General features: G+C 35.4%; 1 protein-coding gene across 1 annotated transcript; it reads right to left on the bottom strand.

The window, feature by feature from the left end:
* Positions 1 to 1,092: 1,092 nt before the first annotated feature.
* Positions 1,093 to 18,486, bottom strand: Plk4 (polo like kinase 4). The gene is made up of 16 exons (XM_047566519.1): positions 18,132 to 18,486; positions 17,504 to 17,599; positions 16,197 to 16,292; positions 16,004 to 16,118; positions 12,275 to 13,298; positions 11,283 to 11,383; positions 8,094 to 8,398; positions 7,149 to 7,253; positions 6,412 to 6,514; positions 5,683 to 5,832; positions 4,884 to 5,017; positions 4,700 to 4,791; positions 4,412 to 4,559; positions 3,566 to 3,706; positions 2,102 to 2,208; positions 1,093 to 1,647 (listed from the first exon to the last, which is right to left on the bottom strand). Exons 1-16 carry the CDS (start codon positions 18,159 to 18,161, stop codon positions 1,545 to 1,547), a joined length of 2,850 nt encoding a protein of 949 aa, XP_047422475.1. The 5' UTR covers positions 18,162 to 18,486; the 3' UTR covers positions 1,093 to 1,544.
* Positions 18,487 to 18,488: the final 2 nt, after the last annotated feature.

The following is an 18,488-nucleotide window of genomic DNA, read 5'->3' as shown; positions in this document are numbered from 1 at the left end:
ATAACTTTCTTCCTTGAAGTTGGGTATTAATGTGCTAATTCTCATAGATAGTGCCATCATTTACACTAATCAGCATCTGAGAAAGTCTGGTGTGAACATTACGGATGTCTTTATTAGCTCTGCAATTTATGTTGCTAATATTATTTTACATTCTCATTACATTAGACAAAAATCTCCAAAATGGTATTGAGGAACTGTGACATTGTCTACTTGTGTACTTAATAGAAATAGCTCCAGTATTTTCCTGATGATAAAAACTGGCAGGAGCTGGGTGCGGTGGTACACACCTGTACCACCGGTGTGTACCACCGGTGTGTAATCCCAGTTACTATGTAGCTGGGGCAGGAGGATCCCAAGTTCAAGGCCAGCCTCAGCGACTTAGTGGGATCCTGTCTGAAAATTTAAAAAAAGGGTGGGGGGCGGGCTGGGGATATGGCTCAGTGGTTAAGTACCCCTGGGTTCAATCCCCAGTGCCAAAAAAAGATAAACTCACACACACACATGCCCCAAAAATGACCCAGGAGGAAACATTAGGTTGAACAGTCAAGTTGTGTATTTTATTCTATTTATATGACACGTGTGTATGTTTATATGTACCTATACATCTATGTTGGGGGGGTGACTGAACCTGGGGTGCTCTACACTGAGCTACACCCCTAGTCCTTTTTACTTTTTCATTTTGACGGGGGTGCTGGGCCTGGCCTGGAATTTGTTAGCCTCCTGAGTCACTGGGATTATAGGCAGGGATGTGCCACAGTGCCCAGCCCTACTCCTGTTTTTCCATTAGGAATGGCTATCCCATCAAATAGTTCTTCATGCCAATTAGTTACATCATGAAGTTCTTCAGTGTTAAAACGTTTCCATTAAAATAAATATATATTCAGCCAAGAGTAGAAAAACAATGTTTAACATTTAACTTAGAAAATTAAGTTATGAAATTTGGTTCCTAAACAGGCGAGAAAATTTAAAAATGAGTTTGTAGTAACTTAAAGTATTTAAATAAATCAAAAGATAAAATTACTTGTTGTTCTATTTATTTTTTTATAAAATGCATTTGTCAAAATGTTTAATCAGACACTGGTTCTACAAAAATAAATATAAAACAAATATACATGTTTACATATGTTACTCACAACATAAATACATACTATTTACATATTTGAAAATTCCAAAACTACAGCATATTTTGTCCATGATTCTCAACATGTCTGAGAAGTAGGGAAACAATAAAAGCACAAATACACCACACACCATTTATATTTTTGCTTTTAAAAAAACATTCAATACAAATACACTCAGTAAGCTTGAAGGTATGTTTTCACAGCAAAGTTAGGCATCCTACAATACTCTGTGACCAACTACTTTTGGTGACTCAAATTTCATTCGACTTTCTTTGTTCTCTCAGCACACATCCTTTACTTGTATGGATTAAAATTCTCTTTAATAGAAAGGCTTTCTGAAGAAGTTATATTAAATAAAAAAAGTCACTTGAAAGCCAACCAAAAAGTTATTTATTAAATGCAGATTTCTGAAAGGAGTTTCAATCAATGAAAACCAGGAGTTGCATCAGAAAACATCAACAGGATGGAAGAAAGACACTGTAATTTCTGTCTGATGTACTCAGGTAATTTTTCATTTTCTCCATACCTAAGTAAAGTAAAAGAAAAAAGATAAAACTATAATCACTTGGTTCGTATGGTAGTACCAAAAAACATATTATATTTTTTATTTTTCAATGACAAGAGACCTCAAGAAATATCATACACCATTATTTATTAGCCACCTCAATCGGTGAAGCATACCTATTTTTTTCTTCTTAAAACAGAACAATTTGCCGGGCACAATGGCACAGGCCTATGATGCCAACGGCTGGGGAGGCTGAGGCAGGAGAATCTCCAGTTCAAAGCCAGCCTCAGCAACTTAGCAAGACTCTGTCTCAAAATAAAAAATAAAAAGGGCTGGGGATGTGGCTCAGTAGTTAATTATCCCTTATTCAATCCCTGGTACATAAAAAAAGGGATGGTAATTTTATTATTTTAGCACAGCAAGAAAGCAAAATATAGCAAACAGTGTCATCTTAACCAGTATTTTAACAACTTACCTAGTTGTCTGACCACTTGGTGACGTATAACTGATGGAAGATACTCCTGCCTGGACGACCAGCTGTGACCCATCATTAAACTGAACCCACACAGCTCCACTAGTTAACTAGAAAAATAATAACCGTAAAAAATGAGCATACCCTAGAGGATATGAGGTTCTTACAAAAAGACTCCTGTTGGGGGTTGTGGCTCAGTGGCAGAGCACTTGCCTACTATGCCTGAGGCCCTGGGTTCAATCCTCAGCACCACATAAAAATAAAGGTATGTGTCCACCTACAACCAAAACCAAACCAAACCAGTCCTCATGTTGAACATCTTTAACAAGTTTTCTATAGTTTTAAAACTCTAGTAACTATAGATTTGGGACTATAATAGTTTCAGCATTGAGAATATTCATGTCTTTTCTGGGTTATTCCTTTAATAGCTGAAGTACTATAATATTAAAATTATTCTAAATAAATCCTGTTTCCCACTAATTTCCATTATATCTGAGTGTTTACCCCTCCCCCCACGAAGTATTTCAACCCTCTCTTTTTCCTAGTGCCACAGAATTTCTTCCTTGCCTGAAAATGTTACATCTTAGCCTCTGAAACTTCTTTTAGTGATTAATGATAAATGGGGAGGCACACCGTAGAGAGAAAAAAACAAACAAGGACAAGGGAATCAAACAGACCTAGGGTTACAGCCAGATTCTGCCCACCAACAAGTAGTATAGTTGAGATCATCTAAGGCAATATAACATTATGAACTATATATAATTTTATTATCTTTAAAAGGGGATAGTGTCAACTTTACTAGGTTACTTTTTGGGATAAATTAGATGATGTATATGAAAAATATGGTACCAAAAAGCAGGCACTCAGGCTGGGGAGAGAGCTTAGCTGGTAGAGTGCTTGCCTCATAATCTCAAGGCCCTGAGTTCTGCAAAAAAAAAAAAAAAAAAAAATGGCAGGCACTCAAAGATATTACCTAACCCCCCAAGAGTAATAAGGGTTCATGGTACTTAAGCGGCAAGTAAAAGGGCATGTGTCCTGCTTAAGATCTTTAAGTCTTCTCATAAAATATACATGGGCTCATGTCCACATTCAGTTTGTGAGTTTGAAACTCAATGTTGAATTACTTTAAACACATTAGCTTTTCCTTCTTTTGCCAAACTAAAGTTAACTCTAGTCATATTGATTACAAATGGCTTCTGAAACAATGTTTTGGATATTGTTCTCCACTAATCATAAGTAGCCATTATTATGACCTCTACTTTTGGTAGGCAATCTGTTAACATCAATAAAGTTTTCCACTGTATGCAAATAAAACATTAAAATTTTTAAAGATTTAACCAATATAAAAAAATAAAAACTTCTATTGCAATCATTACACTAATTTATATTTTGGGGTAATTGTCTAATTAGTGTGAAAACCAATAGAAATTCATATTGAGAAAATTCATTTTGCTAGTAACTTCTCACCTGTGTAGCCCAACCAACATTTTTCACAAAAACAGATTTCAAAAGTTGTGCTGATGTAGGAAGACAATCTTTTAAATTATGAGAAGAGATGTTTGTTGCTGAAGCTGTAGTGGTGTGGCCAAGCCCTTCAGCTCTGACTACCTACAAATAGTAAAGACAGAAAGACATTATTCTTTAGTGTTTTTAAAAGCCTACTTCAGCAAAAATTGAGAATTACTGGATTTTCATTAGCTTAATTTAAAGAAAAAAAATTTAAAAATACAACCACATTATTGCAAATGAGAAAAATAAAGAAATGAAAATAACCCAACTGTTATTTTCTTTTAATTTCTTTAATCTTTTTCCCCAAGGGATATTTTTTTCATAGCTGCATATCACAATATGTATACATGTAGGTATGAGTAAACACATACCTATTTCTTTAACATTGTATTTTTCTATGTATAAATAGTCTTACTGACATGATAGTTCATTGAGTAAATAAATAATAAAAGTACTTAATCATAAGCTTATCATGGATATTTAGGCAGTTAATATTGTATTAGAAAAATAAAACAACTGTGTACATCTCAAAAGGTCAAATTAACATGTGAAAGGATCCTTGGCTCCTTCAAAGGACTAAAGAAGGCCTTTGAGGTTCAAGCAGAGCCTCTGTGATACAGTGCCTCAGGATAAGCCTGGGAAGAAGGCAGCTGATGGCAAGGCCTCTTCTACTTTTGAAGGGTGGGGGATGGAGTAGTGCTGGGGATAGGACCCTAGGGCTTCCACTGAGGTATTCCATTTTATAGGAAGGGCGTAAGGTAGTCCCTGAAGGGTTAAGGACGTAAGAGACACAGATTTACTCACAGAAGGACTAAGCATGGGTGCCTGTGGTGGAGTAGTAGCACTATTCGTGATCAATCTGCCCAAAGATGGTGCATCTCTTATTGAGCAGTTTGGATCCACACAAGGAGGTGGTGATAGTGCCTTAGGTGAACCAGTATTACCAGGTTTTCTGAAGATGAAAGAAATGTTCAAATATTTTCCTTTAAAACTTGTAATATACAAATGTCTAAAGAATGTTTATGATGTAAACCAAACTTTTTTTTTTAATCTTGTAAATTTTAGCCATGTTAAAAACTTTTAAACATTTACCTTCCTACAATTATTGGGAAAAAGGGAGCACTCCTACTTTTCTTTTCTTCTTCTGAAATTACAGATTCCAGTGCTAAACAAATACGATGACCCTGTTTTAAAAAAAGAGTGCTGTCAATATTTGACCTATGTAATTTGTAATTAATTAATTATAATTAGTATGAAAAATCTATCAGATGTGTACCTCATTAGCATGGTCCATGTATATTTTTATTTCCTCTTTTAAGCTATGAACTTCACTTTCATCCTTTAATGTGTAAGATTTCCCAGTCTTTTCAATTACTTGAATGAAATCTTCTGTTTTGTGTATTTTTGCTCCTAGAAAATAAGCATAATACTTTTATTATTTCAATTTATCTAGACTTACATTCATCATCATACTAGTATATAATAGCTTTCAGATCAAGATATCATTTATATTCATTTAAAAACACAGTTGATGGACAACTACAATTATGTATGTCCTGTGTGATGTGTGTGCATGTGTATCCCTTAAAAGATTTATGCCTTAAAAGTAAATCATCTTTACATGATACTTAGGGTGGTTAGAATGTTCATTAACCCCAATCTTTCTGCCCCATTTATATTTCTCATAATTTGGTACATGTCCATTTGAGTTTCTAATAAGAAAAAGGATATCATTTCATGACATTGCTATATTCCCAAGCAAGGTACAGTTAAATTAGAGTGAAGTAGGGAAGGAGGACTAATATATATACGGATTATACTATAAATTATTTACAGGAAGGTACCTATAAACAAACTTTGGTTAAAATGTCTTGTCATGTAGTATGAAGCACCTGTAATTTATATGTACGGAAAATATGCATATCTATATACATATCTATATGTATTATGTATAGATACAGACATGTACATTTATACACGCACACATTAAAAACCTGTGGTGAATCAGAAATACAAACACACAACTACCAAATTACAAACTACAGGAAAAAATTTTTTTTAAAAACAGTACTTACCATCATAAAACCAAACCTCAAAATCAGCACCAGGAGAATTCTCCATCAAAATACATTTAGCATATCTTGTAAAATAAGTGATTTTGGGAGATTTAGATCTTACAAGCTGTACAAATCTGGAAGCATACTGATATTTTCGCCAGTATTTTTCTAAAGGGAAAAAAATTACGTAATGTTAAGGAAGAGAACACTAACTTGACATAGTTTTACCTACCTGTTATGATTTCTTTTTTTTTTTTTTCCTGTTATGATTTCTAATAGGGTTAGACAAATTGCCTTGTTTGTTCCTAAAGGTCACCTCAATTAAGTCTTATTGTTGAGTGCTTATTCCCCCGTTCATAGTATCTAGAAGTTGTACATAAATGATCATGTATGTAGTACAGTAATGATTTCAAAGATCAAAATCTAGACACTTTGTTTTGAAAATTTTAAAGTGATTCTAGTCACATTAGTAATTAAATAAGTGAACCAATTTTACTTGTGTGGTATATGACTTAATATTCCAGTTATTTTTTACTTTTAAATAGAATAAAGTAGCATTAAAACACAGAATATGAATAGTAAACATTGGATTAATAAGGTACACCAAATGGACCAGATACAAAGTATAAGAACATTACCTCCAGCATGACTAAAACCAAAATATTTATAACCTATAATACCCATATACAGAGTTTATGTATATATAAATCTATTATCAAAATTCATTTCCTGTTAAAATTTACATACCTGGTAAACTGTCAAAGCTGTACCTACTGATGTTGCCAATAGGTGAGGGTGGTTTATCAGCAAGAGGAAAGCCTCTTCCATCATTTGGATAATATATAGTGATCTGCCAAAAAATTTTTTTAAGACTTCTGATTACATACCAATAAATTAGAGCATTCTATTTTTTAAATGTTTTTAGTTGTAGATGAACACAATACCTTTATTTTGTTTATTTATTTTTATGTGGTGCTGAGGATTGAACCCAGTACCTCACATGTGCTAGGCAAGTGCTCTACCGCTGAGCTATAACCCCAGTCCCAGCACTATATTTTGTTAACAAATATATTTAAAAAGTTCAAACATAATATTAAGTATTATTTTATAGAGAAATGGTATAATCTAGTATTTTATTCTATTTTTCTTTTTAAACAAATCAAAAACTTCAGATTTTGTTACTAGTTATAATTTATATTTATTTATTTATTTATTGCAGTGCTGAGAATCAAACCCGGGATCTAATACATTCTAGGCAAATTGCTCTACCACTGAGCTATGTCCCCAGCCCTACAATTATTTTTAAAATTGTACTAATTTACTTAAATATGTTTGGCATGCTATTTCAGGTTTTAAACTACAGGGACTATCATATCAGAAAAACTGCTTTTTTAAAAATTTAGAGATCTCACTGTAAAATGAATTGCAATGCTAAATGCTTAGGTGAAGATTTGAAGTTGTCAGATAAAATAACTGTACATTACCATATTCCCATCACTAGATATTTGAAGAACTTCTTTCACATATTCTTGAGATGTATATTCCTTTAGAAGCTCCACACACACCTCCTCTGAATCAAGTATGCTCACCTAAGGAGAAAAAAAAAAAAAAAAAATCAATAAAAATTTTCTTGTTTAAAACATCTCTGACACACATGATACATGAGAAAATTACTTAACCATAGCAGAAACAAATATGAAAGTGAAAACCAAACAGCTGCTTCACTCCAACAGTCCAGACCAGAACTATATTTGAACACAACTGTGAGCCATAAGGTGCAAACATGAGAATGTACAGTGAAGTGTGAAGTGATAACCAGGGAGCAGAAAGAAAGCAGAAGGCAGGGCGGAGAAGGACTTAGAGATAATAGCAAGCCAAACAAAGGCAGGACTGGGGGAAACCGGAAGCAGACACAAACAGGATGAACGTGGAATTAAAAAAAAAAAAATCACTTTCCCACCTCACAAGATAATTTTAAAGTATAAAATGTACATACTCTTTTTCTTTAAATAATTTCAGTCGTTAAAACATTAAGGTATTATTTCTTGTTTACTCTTTGGATTTAAGACCAAACTAAATGTAGAAATAAAACTAAAACAAAAAGTTAATAGTAAATATTAATTCACTTATTTGAATTGTGAATAAATATTTAGAACAGTATATAACTATTATTTTTAAATGTTTTACATTCAAATCTACTTTCTAAAAATAGTAATTTAAAATCAACATCAGTATCACTTCATTATTATAAAAAGCTAGAGGGAAACAAAAGCTGTATTTCCACGAAGACTCATTTTTTCTATTTAAATAGGTTTATCATGCACATACTCAAAGTTCAGGGACATTATAGGGGACTACACCATCATGTTTTCAAGAATTGTATTTTTAAAAAAGTATCAAAGAGTAGGTTAGAAAAATAATATACTCACCACAGCCTTTTTGGTTTTCTGTCTGATTGGTTTTAGCCTGTGAGCGGTCAAAGGAGACGTAATGCTTCGTAACGTGTGTTTCTGACATCCCAGTGTTGACTCCACACCCCTGGTCTTGCTTTGTTCGGAAAGAGGATCTAAGCCGAAACCAGGTTCTTGCTGCATCCTCTCAGGGTCGCTGTGCGGTCCAGTCATGTACTTCACGGTACCCAGCTGATTGACGGCAGAGGCATCATCCAGACCATCAGAGTTCTTTCTGGCTCTCATATCGCTCCAAGCATTTCTTGACAGGTCCTTCTGCAAAACTGGATGCACATGAAAATCTCTTTTTGGGCTAATGCTAATGTGCTCAGTGGTTTCTCTTAAATGAGCTATCATACTTATTGAAAAAAGCAGTTTATAAATAAATAACTAAAAAGCTACAGCTATGAAAAACAAGGGCACATTGATTATATTAGCTGCTTTTTTTTTTTTTTTTTTTTGTATTGAAGACCGAACCTAGGCCCTTACATATGCCATGGAAGCACTCTATCACTGAGCTACATCTCCAAACCTTTGCATTAAAAGAAAAAAAAAATTCTAGCAAAGTAAGTCTATTTTATTCAGGATGATATTTCCTAATAAGCAGATTTTAGTTGCTATTGCCAAAGGGAGAACAGTGGGTAAATATGTGACATGATAGATATATTAATTTGTTCCAATATAATAGCCACTTTACTATACATGTGTATGATGTTATGTACCTTAAATATGCATATAAAATTTAATTTTAAAATAAGAAATTATTCTAATAGTCTAATGTATGACATAAAAAGACAGGTAACTTTAAATGGGTATTTTAAGACAGATCACAAAAGATATAATAGGCAATAAATTTTTCAGTTAAGGCAAAAACTAGTCACTGCAGGGTCACCTGCTAATTCTAAGGTGAGCTTATGTTCCAACACAAGCAGATTTGAGGAGTTCCCACATATCATTCCACATAAAAAAATACATAAATTTACTTTTTATGCTAAGAACCTCCTATCCTATCATTGCTTAGAATACATACAACTAAAAGAAAAAACACCATTATGAATAGCTTCAGTATTACTAACATTTAATATTACATATGTATTTGTATTTTTGAAAAATTCTTAGGAATATTATCAATTTATGTTTTAAATTGTTATTTTAGTTCCCATGGGAATCTATATCCGCCTCTTTAACTCTCAAGGCTGGAGGTTAAGGTCAGTGGTTAAGTGCTTGCCCGGCAAGCACAATGCCCTGGGTTCAATCCCCAGTACTGCAAAATAAAAAACAAACCAAAACACTTTTCCCACTCTCATTACAACAGAAAAAAAAGTTTGTTTGTTTTTTTTTTAATTGGTACTGGGGAATGAATCATAAGTGCTTAACCAGTGAGCCACATCCCCAGCCCTTTTTTATACTTTTTATTTAGAGATTCTCAGTGAGTTGCTCAGGGTTCTCGCTAAGTTGCTGAGGCTGGCTTTTTTTTTTTTAAGTTGTTGACAGATCTTTATTTCATTTACTTTATGTGGTGCTGAGAATTGAACCCAACACCTCACATATGCTGGCAAGTGCTCCACCACTGTGCCACAACCCCAGCCCTCGAGGCTGGCTTTGAACTCATGATCCTCCTGCCTCACTCAGCCTCTCGATCTGCTAGGATTACAGGTGCGCACCACCATGCCTGGCCAAAAATTTTGTATCAAATAAAATAATTTAAAATTATAGCAGCATCACTATATTACTTTTAAAAAGGTTACTTCTCTGTCTAGACAAGTCCATACTGTCAAACAGAAATCCTTGTAAATACAACAGAAGTAGAGCAAGAAGTACATTATCAGTTTTATCATTTAAAAAGCAAACTTGCATTATTTCCAAGGATATTTTCAAGTATATATGAAAAGATTAATTTCCTTTGTGGTTTCTGAAAGTCACACACATTCCTTTTGAAAAAAGAAAAAAAAAAAAACTGAATAGACTCTTGAGATGACAAACAACACTCAGCTTAAATTACAGCCACTATGTACTCTTTTGTGTGTGAGGTAATACAACACTCAGTAAAAAATGATCTCCTCCTCTCCATATGTTTTATAATTCTCTTTTTTCATTATTATTCCTCATCCCACCTTCTGTTAATCTGTTATGTTCATTAATGAAGAATGTTTAACCCATTAAGCCCCCAGTTTTCAGTTCTGCAAATATTTCAATGAAATTGACAGAGGTGCATTAAAATGGGTTGGAAATCATAGCTTATCTATCCTTTACATGTTTTCAAATGCTCTAATCATTCACTGTATTATTTTTCTCAAAAGAATCATCTAAAAACATAATATTTATTTCAAAAGTAAGTGGTATATATATGTTGCTCAATTTAAGTTTTTATAGGTGTCCCACATCTGGGATTATGGAACTTACTGGGTTAATATTTACACTTTGAATCTATAAATAAAATAATGACTTGAATTTTGCTACTTAAAAATACCTAGATTTTGGTAGCTTTGTATTTAGGTGTGAGGCCCCACCTGAGTAGTGTCCATATTAGCTTCACTTAAAAATAAAGCCAAACATCTTTTAACTATTTTATGGGCACTGAGAGTAGGTACTTATTATAGAGAGGTTGCAAAAGCAGAGGACTTAAGGGAAAAGCTTCTAAGACACACTGCTTGGGTTGGCTCCTGGCTTCTGTACTTAATGGTTGTGCAAGCATGTACAACAGAATTCTGTGCACAATTTCCTTAACTGTAAAATAAGCATAATAACAATATCTTCCTCATACATTTTTGTGAGAATTTAACAAATTCATCATATATGCTGAGTATTAAGGACAGTAGCTGACTTCTAGTAAATATTCAAAATATTAACAGTCTTATTATAATACAGTTTACTGAAAGATGTTTTATTTTAAAAAGCGCAAAAAGAAAACTATAATGGCCAGGTGCAGTGGCATATGCCTGTAACCCCAGTGGCTTGGGAGCCTGAGGCCCTAAGCACCTTAGTGAGACCCTGCGTCTAAATAAAATATAAACAGAGCTGGAGATGTGGCTCAGCAATTGAGTGCCCCTGAGTTTAATCCCTGGCACCTACCAAACAACAAACAAACAAAAAACAAAAACAAGAAAACTACGATGCTGCATGTCTTAAGTCATTAGCTGTTAATTAAATACTACATTAAACACTCACCATTCATTTGCAGATTTCCAAACCACTGTTGTACCATTTCAGTTTGAGGTGTCTGGTCTGGAAACGGAAAAGGACTTTTTCCTGGACAAAGATGATCTGAACTAAAGAAAAACAAAGTCCCATAAACTAATTAAAAAATGATCAGGCAACTTTCTGTGGGGGGCAAGGTACTAGGGATCAAACTTACCGCTTCCTACATGCTAAATGTGTTCTATCACAGTACTAGACCCCCAGTACCTAGCCAACTTTTTAAGGTAGAAATATTTATTAGAAGACAGATTTGAATTCCTACAAATTTTAGGATAAATGAAGAAAACAATATTTGCATAATTACATTGTCTCTAAAATGCTAAAGTCCCAGGACAAAATGCCAGGGTGTTGTGATGTTTCTATATGGCTGCTGCCCTTTAATAATTCAAGCATTAAAAAAATCATAAAAAAGGGCTGGGGAGATAGCTCAGCTGGTAGAGTGCTTGCTTTGCAAGCACAAGGCCCTGAGTTTGATCCCCAGTACTGCAAAAATAAAAAAAAATAAAAAAAAATAAAAAAAAATAAAAAAAAAAATTGAACACATTCAAAAAAAGTCACTAAAACAATTAGTTGTCTTGTTAGAAGTAGTATTAGTACTATAATTACTCAAAACTCAGGCTCAGCTTCTTTCTCTGTTTGTAGTTTCTATCAGACTACTTCAGGGATCAGACTTGTTTAATACATGGTGTTTTACACTGAAGACCTGTTCCATATATATGAAACTAAAGACTCCCAAGAATTAAACACAGCATGAACACATTCAGCAACACATACACTCACTTTTAAAGGGCATTTTAACCATTACTGTAAATTATTATTCCAATACTTTACTAGTAAGAAATGAAAATCATAATTGATAAGTGCTTCAGTTAAAAAAAAGGCATTCATTTAGATGCAGCCTCATATTTGTGCTAGTATAATGTTTATAGAAAATAAAATACTTCTGATAGAATTATTCTTACAGTGCTTGGTTGTTATCAGGTCTTTCAAAAGATCCAGAACTATGAGATGTCTTTTCTTTAAAGAAATGAAAAATATTGACATTGCTGTTTGTAGGTGAATATCGGTCTTCATTTTCTTCTCCTCCTGATCTTTTGGACTTTGAAAGTGTTTCTGCTGAGTGACATCGTTCCATTGTATAAGTTTTTGCTCGAGACTGACTATTAGAAGTGCCAGATCTATCAGAGGAATGGGCTCTACGGAGGTATCGAGAATGTGGCCTTTCTTCTGCATCTTGAATCCCTCTTCCTCTTCCACTGTTACTGGCTTCATGTGCTTGATTTCCCCATTGAGTACAAAAACTGCTTCCATCTCCTGAAGAAAAGTCACTTGCATTTTTATGCTTTGGAAATACAGTCATTTTATTTGGAAGGGGTTGACCAATCAAGAGGCGTCTTCTGTCAAGTAAACTACCACTTATACTGGTACTGGAAGAAGCTGTAATTGCAGTAGAAATTGTGGCATGTCCACTATCAATCGAGTCTTCTACAGTTCCTAAATCTCTACTTTTTGTTGAAGAATTTCGGGACATAAAAGGATGGTCCAGTACTGAAGACAGACTTAAACGATCTGCTGGATTTCTACGAAGTAACTGGTGAATAAGATCCTTGGCCTCTCTTGACAAAAAAGTTGGCATTTCATAATCTGCTAGTACGACTTTATTTAATGTGTTCTTGACTGTGTCAGTATCAAAAGGTGGTCTTCCAATAAGTAATGTATAAAACATGCAGCCCAAGGACCAAACATCAGATTCAAGCCCGTGTGCACTTCGAGTTGCAATTTCTGGTGAAATGTAATTAGGAGTTCCACATAATGTATAGTGCTTTTCATGTGGCATTTTCAATTGAGTTGCCAGCCCAAAATCAGCAATCTTGATGTTCATATTACGAGTAAGTAAGAGGTTAGAAAGTGTGAGGTCCCGGTGTAATATGCCATGAGAATGCAGATACAACATTCCTGTGATGATCTGGTGCATGAAGTGTCGAGCTGTGAGGACACAAAAAAGAGAACTTTCAACTGAGGAAATCTGAAGACTCAGTATTTACAACACACCGTGAGCTCGGGAGGCTGAGACAGGAGGATCCTGAGTTCAAAGCCAGCCTCAGCAATGGCAAGGCGCTAAGCAACTCAGTGATACTGTCTCTAAATAAAATACAAAAGAGGGCTGGGAATGGGGCTCAGGGGTCAAATGCCCCAGAGTTCAATCCTTGGTACCAAAAAACAAAAAACAAACAAAAACAACAACAACAACAACAACAAAACCACTATGAAACACAGGTACAAGTTAGAGTATAACATTAAAATACTAGCTTGCAGCTAGAATTTACCAACCAAAGTTCAACTTCTGTGGTATTATAATGTATTATAATATTATCCAATTTCTATTAAATAAACAAGGCACCCCTTTTAATATTTGCTTTTCCCAACTAATGAGCTTTAAGAGAAGCTAAATTTCATTAGCATTTGGATGTGATTAGGGAAACGATAACGAGAATTGCATAAAAATTAAGAAAATTATTTTTAACTGTACAAACAATTCATAAATCTATACTAATTGTAAAAAAGAAAAAAGTTAACTTTCTTTTGATACCTCCTAAATGCTCCTAAAACCTAGTCGACATCAAGTTTGTTTATATTCTTTTGTTTCTCTGCTTGCATATATATATTTAAATCTATAGACATTGTAATAAATGCTTTTTAAATATACGGTTTCATTAATTTTTATTTCTATGGCAGTATCATAGATCTCTACTCAATCGCTATTGATGAACATTTGGGTCATTACTGCTATTTCAAGATTTTAAAAAAACAGCAATAGGGCTGGGGCTGTAGCTCAGTGGCAGAGTTCTTGCCTAGCACATGTGAGGCACTGGGATTGACCCTTAGCACCACATAAAAAAACAAATAAAAAATAAAATAAAATAAAGGTATTCTGTCCATCTACAATTACAACAAAATTAAAAAAAAATACATCAGTAAACATTCTTATACATGCTTGTTTTCTTGTGAATGTGTATGGTAAATCCTCTATAATATATTAAAGATATAGAATCACTGGACTGAAGAATAAGAAAATGTATTATGTTATTATTTTTGTTTTTTTTTTGTTTTTTTTTTTTTTTTGCGGTGCTGGGGATCGAACCCAGGGCCTTGTGCTTGCAAGGCAAGCACTCTACCAACTGAGCTATCTCCCCAGCCCATGTTATTATTAAAAAGGCTTTATTTTCATGCAGATCCTTGTGAAAGAGTAGGCTATTCCAAATCAATGAGTGAAAGATGGTACTTTGTTATTTGGGTTAGCATCTTCATGATTACTACTGCATTTGAACATCTTTTCATATGTTTATTGGTTATTGATACTTTTTCTTCAGTGTCTCATATTCCCAACTTTTCTATTTGATTATCTTTTTAGACATGACTTTTTTAATATGAATTTCTAGTCAGTCATATACACACACACACACACATATATATATAAAAAAGACACATGGTTTTTGTGTATGTGCTATTAAGGATCAAACTATCTTTCTCTTTTAAGTTTGTTAAAAGTGTATAGAAACTTTTAATTCAAACTGGCATTTTTCCTTTATTGCTTTTGCTAGTTCTGTCTTACCTAAAAAGGCTCTATTTCTTTCTTTAGCAATTCTGGGGATAGAACCTAGGGGCGCTTTACAACTGAGCTAAAACCCCAGCCCTTTCTATTTTTTACTTTGAGACAAGGTCCTGTTTAATTGCCGAGGCTAGCCTTGATCTTGTGATTCTCCAGCTTCAGTCTCCCAAATTGCTGGGATTATAGATGTGCACAACTGTGCCCAGCAAAAAGGTCTTTTATATCATTAAATATTTTGAAAAATGCAGTACTCATCGTCAATGTGTGTATGGATTTTTCAATTTGTGCTACTTCTTCAGAATAAACTTCCAAAAATGGAATTTGAGTCAAAGGACATAAACACTTCTAACTCAGTATATATGACCAAATTGTTTTTCAACAGATTGAAATGTACAAAAAGTTTATCAGAACCCATCTTTCTTAGCTCATCTGCAATCCCAGTTACAAGGGCAAGAAAACATTAAAAAAAAAAAAAAAAATTTAGTTTGACAATGTATGGACTTTATTTGATTCTGATTTGAACTGCAAAAAATTATTTATGAGAGACTAGGGAAATTTGAGAATTATTCAGTGTGATAATGACTTTGTGATTATTTTATTTTGAAGTCCAGATTCTATAAATACTAAAATATTTATAGATAATAAGATGTCTACAATTTGCTTCAAAATACTCTAGTGAATCAGGGGATTAAAGGGTGTTGATGACTATAGTTTTTGGAAGCTGAGTGTTAAGTTCAAAGGGATTCACAGTACTCTACTTACGAGATCCACTTTTTCTGTAATAAATGGTTTCAACATCTGTCATCAGTGGCATTGTAAAACACATTCTAGATTTGAAATTTACATAGTAAATTGCTAACAATAACTTAATCTGAAATGTGTTTCTGGGAATAAATGACAAATTTCTTATTTTCTGTAATTCTTAAATTGTTATTAAGAAGAACAGCGTTGTGTGTGTGTGTGTGTGGGATCATTTCTAGCCTAAGGTAATAATTCAATTTTATCAAATATTATAAAATAGCACACTTTTTCAGAACACACTTTTGGAAAGCAAAAGAAAGAAAGTAAAAAAGAAGCTTACCTTCATTTTCTGAGAAAGGTTTCATTCTGTTCTTTAGGTATCTGTTCATTTCACCATTATGACACATTTCTAATACCAGGTACACATAATTGTTATCTTCAAAATAGTTATATAGCTGAAATGTGAAAAAGCAAAATAAATTATAATAAAAAAATTCAGTGTCCTTGGCTACTTCTATAAAATTGTATCTTACCTCCAAGATTGAGGGATGTTTCAATTGACAATGTATTTTCACCTCATTCTGGACTCGCTGTACCATTCCAGCTTTGTACATGGCTTTTTTATCTATCTAAAAGTAACGGAAGAGTTTTCAATGTTGATGATTAATTTACAAATATGAAATTGTTAAAAATCATGTTTGATCTGGGTACAGTGGCATACTCCAATTACTGAGGATGCTGAGACAGGAGGATGGAAAGTTCCAGGCCAACCCCAGCAACTCAGTGAGACCCCGTCTCAAAAACAAAAAAAAGGGTTGGGAGGTAGGTCAGTGGTAAAGCACACCTGGGTGCAATTCCTAGTGCAGGTGGTGGGGGGAATTAAGCCATCTTTGAAAAGAAATTATATTTTAATTTAAAATAGTTTGAAGATGTTTTATATATGTCTTTGAGATCAACTTACTCAGTTGGGTCTATTTTTCCTGTTTACCCAGCAGAGTGCTTAGCAGAGTGGATGTCAGTCCAATGCATTCTAGTACCCTCTGTCAAATTAATTACTTTAATAGCACAATTGTCCTATCCCTAAGAAAATCCAAATTTAGTCAGGCTTTAAGCCAAATTTCCTTTCCTTTTTCCAACTAGTTTTGATAATTAATTTCCAATTTATTAATGTCTATGTTATTCCTAACAGACTGACTTCTAATGATCGGGAATAGTATTTTGGATTAATACTTATACTGTAATACAGAACTACATACAAGTGTATTATTAGAAAAAATTATTTGAATTCTACACTTGACTTCAAGCATGCACAATTAAAACACACCGTGTCTACTGAACAGCAATGAAGATAAAACATTAAAGCAAGTTAATGCTCCCTAAAACATCCTTAAGCTAAACTGCTGGATTTGTCAGTATTGTCTTTTGTCAGTATGATGTATTCTTTTTTCTTTCTTTTTTTTTTTGTAGTTGTAGATGGACAGAATGACTTTATTTGTTTATTTTCATGTGATGCTAAGGATTGAACACAGTACCTCACACCTGCTAGGCAAGCACTCTGCCACAGGTCCTACAGGATGTATTCTTTACACCATAATCAAAGAAAAGGCTGGTAGGTGCTGGTAAGGAATTTGTGACATCTCAAATAGCACACCTTTAGTTAATTGCAAAGTACAGAAGAAAAGTTGACTAACATAGTCTCACCATGTTTTAAAAATGTTATTTTAGTTGTCAATGGACCTTCATTTTATTTATTTATATGCGGTGCTGAGACTGGAACCCAGCGCCTCACATGCTAGGCAAACACTCTGCCACTGAGCCACCACCCCAGTCCTAGTCTTACCATTTTGATTGCAACTTCCAAACCAGTGTGAATGGACTCAGCTCTGTAGACACCAGCAAATGATCCTTTACCGAGCAGATTTCCGACTTTAAAATCCTTAAAAAGTAAAATTTAGAGATTATGTGTGATGACTCACAGGAGAAGAAAGGAAAAAGGATACAAAGAGCCTGGAAAAACAGGATGCAAAGGGTTGGGAGGAGAGTTGGACAAAATTTGGGTAGGTATTCCACCTCAATGCAGCAGGGGTCTGCGGTAGAAGGCATGGTGATGCTCTGCAGGACTCCCCCGGACCCCAGGCCGGCCAGACCGAGCACCCGTGGGACTCCACCTCAGCACAGGTTGCGCCTCCTCCCGCCTCCAGCCAACACCTGGGAGCCCCCCGCAGCTCCCGCCGCAGCTCCCGCCGTGGCCAACCGCCATCCCCCTGGAGACGGGGGAGGTGGCCTTGCTGGCCGGCGCGGCAGGACCGGCGGGATTGCCACCGAGGCGGCGGGGCTCCGGCTGCAGCAGGGCGGCGGGCCGACCACCGGCGCCGCCTCCGCCCGGTCGCAGCCGTTGGTTTGGCTCGCCCGCTTCCCACGGGGGGCTCGAGTGCCGCCCAGCAGTCTCAGCCTGCCAGTCGGTTCACCTCGATCTTGTCGCCGATGCAGGTCGCCATATTCTGCGGCCCGGGCCGGCGCTCCCCGGGTCAGCCCCCTTCTCGCAGTCCCTTCGAGGTGGAGCTCCAGGCAGCCAGCCGGTCGAGGTGCCCATCAGGCTCTGCCTTCTAGGCCGCCGCTCCCGGCGACGATGCTAAAGCCACCGAAGGGATTCCTTGACACCTCCCGAGGCTTGGGCGGTGCCTCTGCACTCCCATTTTGAAAAACTCCCGCCGGTTGCCGTCCAGGCAAGACTGGCGGTGACGTCAGAAGACGTCGCTTCGGAGAGGCTGGCTGGCGCGCATGCGCGGCAGGCCTTCCTCCGCGCGTGCGCGGCAGGCTCTCCT

The sequence above is a fragment of the Sciurus carolinensis genome, chromosome 10 (genome assembly GCF_902686445.1).
Source record: "Sciurus carolinensis chromosome 10, mSciCar1.2, whole genome shotgun sequence".
Classification (NCBI taxonomy): domain Eukaryota; kingdom Metazoa; phylum Chordata; class Mammalia; order Rodentia; family Sciuridae; genus Sciurus; species Sciurus carolinensis.
The sequence above is the reverse complement of the archived record's forward strand: the minus strand, read 5'-3'. Positions and strand labels throughout refer to the sequence as shown.